The following is a 12380-nucleotide window of genomic DNA, read 5'->3' as shown; positions in this document are numbered from 1 at the left end:
CCCTCCCCAAAACACATACTGTTCCAGTAGCTAATAAATACCTGTTGTGTTGCCCTCTCCTACTGCAGATTACACACACACATGCATCAAGGCTGCTGCTGGTCTGTATGGATTAGGAAATATAAAAAACAAAACAAAAAAAAAACACAACAGCAAACTGATATTAGGTGAACACAGCAAGCAACATGCAGAGTTAGCTCTCTTGGGCATGGACGAGTGCCATGTCAATTCATGAGATCCACCACAAGAGACTGAACATTTTTTTAAACAATTGTGGAATGTTTTGCCTTATATTATTTCCACTAGGTAGTTATGTACATTGGTAGAAGTACATAAATAAGCTATAAAAATACTAAGGTTTGGCATGGGTTTTATAAAGTAGCTTTCTGTAAACTAGCTTTTAAGAAAACCTCATGAAAGTGAACATGACATTAAATAAAGCACAGTTGTTTTTAAACTTTCACCACCTTTAAGGTTTAAATTCGTATCGTTAAAAAAAAAAAGTGGAGCTTAATAAATCAAATTTTGTCAAATCTAAAAAGAATATCTGTAAATCTTATGATATCAAGAGACTTGAATTCCAGACATTAGTTATATTAAAACAAAAATACATGCATGGAGGGGGCCCCAAGAACCTCTCCTCCTAGCACAATTACCCGCTTCATCGGCTGATTTCTGTAGCACTTCTGCCAGTTCACGGTCTGAAACCTCCTCCTGCTGCATGTCCTCCCGACCTGGGCCATATGCCAGTCTCGCACACTCTGGGAGCTCCCCCTCTGGCAGGAAGGTGGTGCGAGTACCCGTAGTGCCAATCACCAACACATTCTTTTCCAAGTCAATGGAGCACTGTCGAGGAGATGGCAATTTAACGATTAGGGCAGGAGTGGTCAACTGCAGTCCTCAAGGGTCACCAACGGGTCAGGTTTTCAGGATATCCCTGCTCCAGCACCAGGTGGCTCAATCAGAATGACAGCCACCAGCGCTTAAGCAGGGATAGCCTTACAACCTGACCGGTTGGTGGCCATTGAGGACTGGAGTTGGCCACTCCTGGATTAGGAAATATTTATGGCACATCCATGAGAATTGAATTCAGACAGACAGGCTTTTTCAACTGACATGTGAAACAAATACAGATCCAAGTGGACAAGTTTGTGATAACATTTACACGTGTGCTGCAGCTAGAAAATTAGGCACAAAGGATATGTTGCAGATCAGTAATTTAGTATAACATATGGAGATGAAGTTAATGAAGGACACATTTACAATCAATCAACACCTGAAAAATTAACCTTCTAATTATCTTGTAGGAGCATATTAGCCTACATCTTCACAGTGACTGACAACTGTACTGCTCAGCGGGGGAACAAAACGTCAATAACACCAGGATATATCCAAGCAAAGGCATTCTGGCGGTAACTGCCATTGACCAATTGCGGTTACCGCCAGGATGCGAGTCCAGAGCTGATGCAGTCTATGCCTGCCTCTGCTCTGTACAGGGTGAGGAGTGAGGGCTTTGAATGCAGGGCAGGATGTCACAGAAAGTGCAGATGTGAAGGGACAGAGTTGGACTGGCAATAGGTAAGCTCGGGCTGGGTACAAATGGGCCTTGAACGGCCTCTGATTTATCCATGATAAAGTGGAGAAACAGACTGCGCTGCATCTCACAATCTGTAAATTGATTCTTTATGACCATTTCTGAAGCATGTCACCAAGTCCATGTACTGTTTATATGGACTTCGTGGGCTGCTGTATTGATTCCTGATGGAGTTCAACTCCGTTTCCACAGCTTGAGCCGTGCGGTTTGGTACTTCTGGGATCTTTATTAACACAAACCATGGAGAAAAAGGATGCTACCAGGTGCAGCAACTGATGCATCCCAATAAAATGTCAAGTGTAACTTTCCTAATGTCTCCTTGGCTATATATGGCCATGTAGAGAAAAATCCCAGAAAAGTACTTTGATAGATGGACCAAGATGTGTTTGAAATAAATAACGGCAGTTTATTCTGGCGTTGTTAGTCAACATTGTCAGCCTTATCTTTTTTTTTTGTTAGTTGGCTTATAACAAAGCGGTGAAATCACGGAAACGGACGATAATCCATTTCAGATAGGACTGCCAGGCATGGTGACTGGTTAACCCTACTTCACAGGTATTGAGCTCAGTGTCACTTATGCACTCACACACTCATGGGCCATTATTCATTATGCTGTGAGGAGGCTTCCCTGTGATGGGGACATCAGACCCATTCAAATAAACGGGACAAAAATCTTCTCCAGCACAGGGAAGCCACTTCACAGCATATTGGGCCATGGGGCTTCTAACTGCAAGATGTCACACGTTCCTGAGCACTGTACTGCATTGATATCCCTCCGTGTGATACACCCACAGAATTTTTGAAATGTCACAAACACAACCTGCATCGCACTTTAATAAATCCCAGCGTTAGAGCTTAGCAAGCAATGATTGAACTAGCACTACCAATTGACATTACATAGCTTCTTGTCTATTGCTTTGCTATCTTTAGCCTTAAGGTGTCATGCAAATGTTCGACAGCAGAAGACTGCAAATCATAACCCCAAGTATATTAATGGTGGATGGGTACTGCACTCCCATGCAAAATGAGATAAAAGCGTTTGAGGGTTTCCAAGGAGCAGTTAGATTTGTCTCTGGTATAATAGGACTGTTTCACTACAACGGGTTAAGTTTTGCTTTGCCTGGCATGAATCTGCTCTTGTATTTGATGGCGGGGTGTTTCAGAAGAGGCTTTTAAATACCTGATGTCTCTTTAACATGTCTAGACCGAGCAACATGTCCATGGGCTGTTCTTCCAGGATAGAAAACGAGCATGGCAGGAAGTCCCCTTCAATTTGTACCTGAGCTGGAACACGAGATCAAGTTATACACAATATTATCGATTGAGCAGGTGGCAAACAACGTCTTAAAAATATCAGAACAAGCAACAGGAACTAAATGAACGAGGTGCAACTAAAATGCTGTCTTGTTGCAAAGGTGAGCAAGTGGCTTTAAAGTTAAACTATGCAGCTTGAAATGGAGAGTAACATATACAAAGTCATACATTATAGCAGGGGTTCTCAACACCAGTCCTAAAGATCCCCAACAGGTCAGGTTTTAAGGATATCCCTGCTACAGCACTGGCAGTCCAATCAGTCCCTGCTTCAGCACCGGTGGCTCAGTCTTTTGACTGAGCCTTTAATTGAGCCTTCTGTGCTGAAGCTGGGATATCCTTAAAACCTGACCTGTAGTGACTGGCGTTGAGAATCATTGCATTAGAGTAATAAGGTGCGCAACATATTACAAGATACCAATACAATAGGCATGGAAGTGTTTGTTCACAAGAGCTCACCCAACAGCTTACAATATTACGTTAAACTGGAAGTGAAATTCAGTACAAACCCCACAGTGGTGCCTGTCCAAAGCCCAAAATAGTTTTGTTGGTACTAGATTTACAATTGTAAAAACAATAGCAGCAGATGAATATCTGAAAATACTATTTTTATTTTACACACAACACTATGAAAATAATACTAGTCTCAAGATTGACCGAGCATGTTGAACATGGAATAGTGTCTGTATTCTAACAAATAAAATCTAGTCTATTATCAAATCTAGCAACCATTTCTATTTGGATGCAGACATGGAAACTTTTATTGATGTATTGTGACCCCCTAATCGGCTTCAGGAACTCCACAACATGGTGTATTACTTTTAACTCACTAGTTATCTATAAAGTAGTGATTAATTTGTTTCTGCATTAGCATGCAGGGGCAAAAATTATCTGGAAAATGTGCAGAGGCTGCTAAAGAGACAACAGTAACCTGTGCATTTAAGGCAACCTTTGCTCCGGCTTTTGCCCTATATGTACAGAAGATTGTAATCTTTGCTTAATCACATAGGTGCACAACACACACACAAGCCAGAAATCTAAATACAATTGTGACTTCTCTTCTACTTCTTAAAATATCAGTGAAGCTCTTTGGTGCAAGTGGTGTTATCTTGCACATGACTTACCCAGATGCACCCTGCCAATGATTTTCTGTGTGCCCACTCCTTTGGCGATGCCAGCCCACCGCCGGTCCACCAGTCTCATGATGTGACACCTTTCTGCACAGGCCTGACTCATGATTGTCATCTGGGCACCTGCAGTCAGTGTCAAAGAAATATAAAGTCCTGAAGAAAAACCATCGCCAAAGGGGCTCAGATGCCCAAAACATTGTGTCGTCTGTATTATCTGATAAGTACATCATGTTTAATCAGAATATATGTTATTTTGCGATGAGTCATACTGAACTATATATTGACCATTTGTGTAGTTGAATGATTCCTACGCAGACCCAGCAAGCACCCCCACCAACCGTTTCCAAAAAAAATGGGCAGGTACTCGCACCTTTTTACTTTGAGTCCTCAAAAACGGCAAGAAAAACTTCTCATGTCTGAGAGGGGTCCTCACCTGAATCAACGAAGGCTTTCACCGGGTATCCATTCACTTTACAGTTGATGTACAGCATCACCACCAGACCAAAGCTCTCTGGAGCTTCTTCCATGGCAAATGTCATGTTCTCCTCGATATTATGCTGCCTGTGACAGATACAACAGATTCTGATAGTAAGCATGCAGAACTTAATAGCAATTATGCCCCGAGATTATAGAGGTAATAACATATTAATGTAAAGAATACCTTTTGTATTAGCTCAATGGAAAGAAAACCAATACAGTGATATTTCTAAAACGGAGCTTCACGTGTAAGAAATCATTTCTTGCTGGGGTGAGGTAGGGAGATCAGCGATTTCAAAAGCCCTAAAATCACTGATCTAGTGTCCTCTGGTGCCACCCTGTGGCTGGATGGCAGAGCAGATGTTATGGAAATACATAGCACAGTAAATATTGCAGCCTTAGGCTGAGGTCCCGTTGCACGCGTCCGCACGGCTGGCTTGCTTGCCGGCGGCGCGTGCAACTCGCTGTACCGCGATCTGCGGTCTACAGGCTGCTTTTCTTGGAGCGGGGGGGCGTGGCCAAACGGGTCGGGGGGGGCGCGGCCATGACGGGAGGGGGCGCGGCCATGACGGAGGGGGGCGGGGTCCAAAACAAAGCAGGGCTCACAGCACTGCAGCAGCTCCACACACTAGCACACAATAGCTGGCTTGCCATTCGTTGAAGGGAGCCAGTCTATGATTGGCCCCTTCGCGTACCATGTGACGCGTTGCAGCAAGAGAACACCATTCTCTCGTGTCTCCTGCTGGCTACCGCGTCACAGCATGTAGCAAGTTAGAAGTGAGGAGGGACTGGGACCCGATCGTGAGTTCAAACAGGAATGGTAAGTTGAGCTCACGTCGCCGCCCGCGCACACGGGCGCAGCGGGTCCCAGCCCTTAGGCTAAGACCCCGCTCCCTCAGTCAGCGCGCCCGCACTGCAGACAGGCGGGGCGCTGACAGACACAGACCGCGATATGCGGTCTGTAGGGAGCGGGAGCCGGGCGGGAGTGGTGTGGCTTGAGCGGAGGGACCCGCTACTCCCCCCCCCTGGGCTCGGGCTGCAGGAGGGAGCTGCTGCGGGCTGCTGTAAGGTAAGCAGCTCCCTCCCCCTTCTGCCACACAAAAAACACACACACACACACAAGTAGGAAGCTGCCTGACGACAGCTCCCGCCCCCGATTGGCTCATCACCGCACCACGTGACGCATCACCGCTCGGGATCACTATTTTCTTGAATCCCCTGGCAGCTGACGCGTCACAGCGCGTAGTGAGCCGTCAGCGAGGGGGGACTGAGACCGGCTCGGGAGGATTCCCCTGCTGGTGGGGAACGCTCCCACGGCCGTCCGCGCCGCCGGGCGCAGCGGGTCCCAGCCCTTAGGCTGAGTCCATGGTGACTCAGCCCGTGCGGAGATGCGCTAAGGCTAAGCGGGTGCTTTGCCTGGCCTTGGTTAGCGCGCCGTCCGGGGGCGTGTCTGGGGGGCGGCCCAGTGACGTCACGGAGCTGGTTCGCCTCATTGGGGGAACCACTCACATAACCGGCCCTGTGCTCCGTGAGCGCGCAAATTTAAACTTTTACTAAGACCTACGCTTTCGCAAGCGTGCGGAAGCGTGCGCGAGCCCCTGCTAAAGCCGCTCTCATTGCGGCTGCAGGGGCTCACTGGTAAGCACCAGCGCTCCTCACCACGGATCAGCGCCTAAGCACTGACCATGCCCGAGGCCTTAAGAGGTTACGTGAATATCTTTCTGAATCTGGCATCATGACTAAACGCAGTACAATACCAAAAGCCTCTGGGTTGTGATCAGGTACGATTAGAGATTTACAAGCACGGTAAACAAAAGTGGAGCTAAAACTCAGCAATGTGGGTGTAAAGCAAAATGAAAGAGTAAAATATCAATCTGTTCTCCAATATATGCCGACAGAACTCCTTCGGCACAGGATATATTCCAATGGTGGAATTGCATGTTGTGAAACCTTTAAAAATAGACCAACCTGACAGCGCTTCATAGATGTACAAAAGCAGACCTTACAAGTTGTGTCTTCATGTACATGTTAGTGGTGGACATCACCTGATGAAAGGTCCATATTGGACCTGAAACATCGTTCCTCCTCTGTTCTTGGCTGTTACAATAAATGAAGAATTGCATTGTGAACTTGTGAGTAGAGCACTACTTTGTACCTCAGTCCTAGAGGAGACCTGCATTGAGGAAATTGTTTGTCTATGTTGTGTTGGCTGCACAAGCAGGATTCTCCTCTCCTGAAACTGTTTCCCCCGCACTTTGGAACTGTACTTCGTGGTGGACAGGACACAATTTTGTTAATGCCTTCTGTGCTGTATGTATGTGTGTGTGTGTGTATTTATATAGCGCCATCAATGTACATAGCGCTTCACAGAAATGCACGTGACAATCATATAAATTACAAATAACAGGTCATGGGAATAAGTGCTTCAGACATAAAAGTAACATTTCAGAAGAGGAGTCTCTGCTCCAAAGAGCTTACAATCTAATTGGTAGGTAGGAAGAACGTACGGAGACAGTAGGAGGGAGTTCTGGTAAGTGCGTCTGCAAGGGGCTAAGCTTTATATATCAGGTGTATAGTATCAGCCACAGTGCTACTCATATGCTTCGTTAAGCAGGTGTGTTTTAAGGTGGGTCTTAAAGATGGATAGAGATGCTGGTAGTCGGGTATTGAGGCGAAGGGCATTCCAGAGGTATGGGGCAGTTAGTGAGAAAGGTTTAAGGCGGGACACGGCTTTGGATACAAAGGGGGTAGAGAGAAGACATCATTGAGTGGAACGCAAGAGTCGGGATGGTGCATAGCGAGAAATTAGGGCTGAGATGTAAGGAGGAGCAGAAGAGTATAAAGCTTTAAAAGTGAGGAGAAATGTATGCGATGTGGGATTTGATAGGAAGCCAGAAGAGAGATTTCAGCAGGGAAGACACCGAGACAGATTTAGGAAAGAGTAGAGTGATTCTGGCAGCAGCATTAAGGATAGATTGTAGGGGAGACAGGTGAGAGGCAGGAAGGCCGGACAGCAGGAGGTTACAGTAATTGAGACGGGAGAGAATGAGGGCCTGAGTCAGAGTTTTAGCAGTCGAGCAACAGAGGAAAGGGCATATCTTTGTAATATTGTAGAGGAAAAAGCGACAGGTTTTAGATATGTTTTGAATGTGAGAGGAGAATGGGAGAGAGGAGTCTAGTATGACCCCTAGGCAGCGTGCTTGCGCTACTGGGTGTATGACAGAACTTCCAACAGTAATGTGGAAGGAGGGCCATCCAGGATGATATTGCAGAGACACATTCAGAAACTTTAGTCTGTACTGCAGGTGTAGGGTCAGGGGTTGAGAAGTAAATGTGTGTAGTCAGCATAGAGGTGATATTTGAACCCAAGAGATGTGATTAGGTCACCTAGAGAAAGTGTGTACAGAGAAAAGAGGTCCCAGGATAAACTCTGGGGTAGCCCAACAGAGAGATCGATAGGGGAGGAGGAGGTGTTAGCAGAAGAGACACTGAAAGTACGATGGGAGAGGCAAGAGGAGATACAGGATAGAGCTTTGTTACGAATACCAAGAGAATGGAGAATGAAAGAAGAGGGTGGTCCACAATATTAAATGCTGCAGAGAGGTCAAGTAATATGAGCAGAGTGTAATGACCTCTGTCTTTGGCAGCATGGAGGTTAATAGTTATTTTGTGAGGGCTGTTTCAGTGGAGTGAGCAGTGCGGAAGCCAGAATGTAGAGGGTCTAAGAGATAATAAGTGTTGAGAAAATGGAGCAAGTGAGAGAATGCAAGACGTTCAAGGAGTTTAGAGGCAAACGGCAGGAGAGAGACAGGCCAATAGTTAGAAAGACAGGTAGGGTCAAGCTTGCTGTTTGAGTAATAGTATGACTGTTGCATGTTTGAAGGAGGAGGGAAAGGTTCCAGAGTAGAGGGAAGAGTTAAAATGACTATAAACTATTAATGACACCTCCATCACAGAAGGGGATGACATGAGATTTTGGTGGTTATGACAGAACCCAATGAACATGACTTTCACCATAACGCAATGATATTTGCAAGTTACCGTATATCTTCTTCTATTTTGGCCTGGGCATCCAAGTCAAAGGGGTCAGCCGAAAAGAGTCTATTCCTTTCCTGCTCCCGTCGAGCTCTTTCCTGCTGCTGCTCCAATAGCACCTTGGTAAACTTCTCTGTACAATAAAGAAAGAGAAACAATGCAATTCACAAAAACGTTCTTGTCTGTGCTTAATGGTGTCTTTGTTCTTCAAAATCCAGGGGGAGCACGGAGAGGAATTCAACCAAGAGAAAGGCAGAAAAAATATGTAAGTGTAGGTGTCTTGAAATGATGGAGTACAAGAAAACTTGGCTTTTATGTGATGCCTACTCACAGTGTGGTAGGTTTATATAGGCAAATCCAAAACCATGGCAGTGTAGTTCCTATATGAGGAAATCAGGTAGTTGGTACCTCAATATAAATGAGAGAGGGAGCATTGTGCAGAAGATTATAATAAACAAAAAAAGGGTGTATGAAAAGAATAAGAATCGCACTTTATGTGTACGATTATAAAAAAGCATTCAACACAACAGTGTTAAGTGCAAGATGTCGTGAGCTCTCTCACCGCCACATGGGATGCCGCGGAACGCCAACACTACGCGTTTCGCTACCAGTTAGCTTTGTCAGGAGTGGCGATTCTTATTCCCTCTCTCTTTATATTGGAGGTACCAACTACCTTATTCCCTCATATAATAACTACACTGCCATGGTTTTGGATGTGCCTATATAAAAACTTAGCACACTGAGTAGGCATCACAAAAGAGCCAAGTTATTCTTGTACTCCATAACTTCAAACACCTACACTTAGATATTTTTCTGTCTTTCTCTTGGTTGAATTCCTGCCGTGCTCTCCCTGGATTTTGAAGAACTCTTGCATCTCTTTGGGACCAGCGAAGACCGTCCCTACCAGAGGGTCAGAGCAGGGGGTCACGACTTTATATTTTTATCTTTTACTCAAGGCACTATTATCGTTCACTGGTTCACTTTGTTATATATAAAGTCACAAATCTATATTTGTCACTCAATTCACGTTATATTTATCACATAGCTTTTGTGGGAGCGCCTAATTTTTCACCCTATTTGCATACTTAATGGTGCCTGTACAACATAGCATGAAAATGAATAAACATTTAGCTCTGCTTTTGTACTGTAAACTACAAAAAAGATTTGCTTGAGATAATTAGAAGGATTTGGGAAGTCAAGTACTCCAATAAAAGATTTAGCTTTGTCAGCTGCATTACTTACCCAAGTCCCCACTGAGCAATGCCTCGGCCAGCGGAGGATTGCGCTCCTTCAGCAGCGACAGCTCATGGGGATAAGCCAGCAGCATATCTCGCAGCAAAGCTGGGTTATCCATCCCCTGAGGAAAGGAGGTTAAGTCCGGTGGGAGGACACTCGGCTGTGGTGCCTGGGGCTGACTGGATGTCCCAGGGACAGCGATGCTACTGAAATCTATCCTTGGCAAACCTAGGATAGTGAAGGAAAACACAAGATATACATATTTTTTTTAATAACTATCTTTAACATTTTTGGGGGTACAAAAAGATAAAAAGGACACGGAGGCAAGCATATACATAATGGGGATACAGACAAAAAGTAAAAAAGGGAAGGGGGGTTAGGTGCAATGCAGAAGCATATCTATAACATTCTATATTGAAAACTAGTTGCCCTGCGAGGTCACAGAACTCCCAATACCAGTAGAGGCTGGTACAGCTCAACCCCGTTATAACGCGATGCAAGCGTGGCTCCCAATTTTCGTATTTATGAATACTTTACAACATGATTATTGGTGTCTTAAATACTTTATTGTACAATGCATACAATTGTACATTATTTATAACGCGATCCGCTTATAACGCGATGTAATTCTTTGGACCCCAAGCACAGCGTTATAAGGGGGTTGATCTGTAGTAATAATACACGTCTCCTCCGGATAGGTGGTCTGGCAACCTCCAAATCTATATGGGTCTCCACACTGTGGTAGCACTTGCATATTTTTAAAGTGTAAGTGATTGTGTAAGGGAGCCTCAGGGGTCCCTCCTTGCCAACCAAGGGCCCCAGCCTCTATCAAACTTGGCTACTGCCGTTGAGAAGGGTTGTTTATTTCTCCATCAGGAGGTTCCGCCACTCTTTTTCCCACTTCAAATATTGTCGGACATCTAGTTACCGTAAGTATACATTATACGTATATTTCTGATGCAAAAGCAACGTGTTGCAGCCTCCAAGACTTCAATAAAGTAACATTTTAGTAATTTCTTTGTTTGAGTGTAAACCCACTTCAATTAACAGGGTATTTATTACATTTGTAGTTTAAGAGTGACGTTTCCTTTTCAGGTAGTCCTACATTTCCATGTCTGAATATACAAAATAAAAATAACAAAAATTCTCTTACTATTTTTTTACATTTTCTTTTAAATGATGGGATTGTTTAGTGACATCTGCACAGATTCCAGCATTTAATCTGAATTATACCATGCTTAACGTCTGTAATATACATGTTTAGCATGAAACAATTTTGTTCTAAACCGTGTCCTCAGAAAAAACTTCTTAAAGATGCAGTTAAAAAAAAAAACAAAAAAAAAAAATCGGTTCTGTACTACAAAAAAAATGCTACAAGTATTTTCTCAAACTGTGAATTACATTTTTAACATATTATAACGTAACAAGCATGTTTTATTTCTATAGCAACCCCTTACAAAGTCACATCACCGTCCTCTTCTGTAATAGGCACTGGCACACCCCTTTTTGAGCCCTGCCCTCTCTAGCAGTGCACGAGCTCGGCACGATGACGTCACGTCGCCAGGACTATAAGCATGGCATAATGCACTGCAATACAGTCTGCCAGCAATAACAAAGGATTCAGCTATAGTAGTTAAATGCCACATTGCCAGCATACAAAATGCAGAGAACACTAGCACAGTGTTTTTCAACCAGGGTTCATAGGTTCCCTGGGCATCCCCCTATAGGGTTCCCTGCAATTTTCTGGTCATTTGAAAATGTTATCATTGGGGGTTCCTCAGAATTTCACTTGCGGTTCCTTAACAACAAAAAAAAGTTGGAAACCACTTGAGCAGGCTAGTACTGTGAAATTAAGTTCTATACACACCTACCTACGAACCAACTAATTTATGTAGTGCTGCACATAAGTCTCATCCAATGACGCCTTCCCCACAGGAGTTGTTACCTGGAAATGGTGCAGCGGATTGTGGCTCTGAGATTTCTTTCTGTCGCAAAATAACCACATCCCCATCTTTTAAACCATACGATGACAATGAGCGGTGGTTATCTGTTAGGGGCCTCTCTGCATAGACGATCTGTAACAAAGACAATCAGTTAAAAAAATATTAAAGTAGTCCACTTTGCTTCAACAGTTTAGAGCTGAGCCTGTATCTCACCACCAGTACAGGATATGCTTTTAAAGAGACTTGAAGCTGTAAATGTGACAGTTAGCTGAAAGTAGTTGGGAGGAGAGGGGTTAGAATTGTTTAAGCAGAATAATAAGCATTTTTTTAAATGTAAAAAATTCTGCTCAAATAATATTACAAAATCCAGCGATTAAAATGGCATGTTTTAGAAATCTACTTCATCTCTCCTATAAGCACACTGCTAGCAGAAATCAAACTGGGAAGCAAAGGTGAATCCACTAAGGGTTCCAAGTCCCACAGCAGTATTACAGGTCTCCTCTCATTCACAGGAAGGTCAGCATTAGGCTGCGGTCCCAGTCTGCACTGTAGCACGCTCGCCCGGCGGGGTGGCGGCGCGTGCACTGCGCTTCACTGCGATCTATGGAGAGAGGCGGAGATTGTGACAGGGGAGGGGGAGCGTGGCTGGGGTTT

General features: G+C 44.4%; 1 protein-coding gene across 2 annotated transcripts in view; it reads right to left on the bottom strand.

Moving 5' to 3' along the window:
• Positions 1-12380, bottom strand: part of DDI2 (DDI proteasomal shuttling factor 2) — a 30467-nt gene that overhangs the window by 6381 nt on the left and 11706 nt on the right. Inside the window, exons 2-9 of one of the 2 annotated variants that reach the window (XM_075605914.1) lie at positions 11729-11858; positions 9790-10011; positions 8554-8680; positions 4469-4596; positions 4030-4158; positions 2775-2878; positions 657-846; positions 42-103 (exon numbers count right to left, since the gene is read on the bottom strand). In XM_075605914.1, coding sequence (XP_075462029.1) covers positions 87-103; positions 657-846; positions 2775-2878; positions 4030-4158; positions 4469-4596; positions 8554-8680; positions 9790-10011; positions 11729-11858 — 1047 coding nt within the window. In that variant the 3' untranslated portion in view covers positions 42-86. The remainder of the gene's footprint in view (positions 1-41; positions 104-656; positions 847-2774; positions 2879-4029; positions 4159-4468; positions 4597-8553; positions 8681-9789; positions 10012-11728; positions 11859-12380) is intronic. The other variant, XM_075605913.1, reaches the window with a different exon arrangement.

Source organism: Ascaphus truei, chromosome 6, assembly GCF_040206685.1.
Source record: "Ascaphus truei isolate aAscTru1 chromosome 6, aAscTru1.hap1, whole genome shotgun sequence".
Classification (NCBI taxonomy): Eukaryota; Metazoa; Chordata; class Amphibia; order Anura; family Ascaphidae; genus Ascaphus; species Ascaphus truei.
The sequence above is the reverse complement of the archived record's forward strand: the minus strand, read 5'-3'. Positions and strand labels throughout refer to the sequence as shown.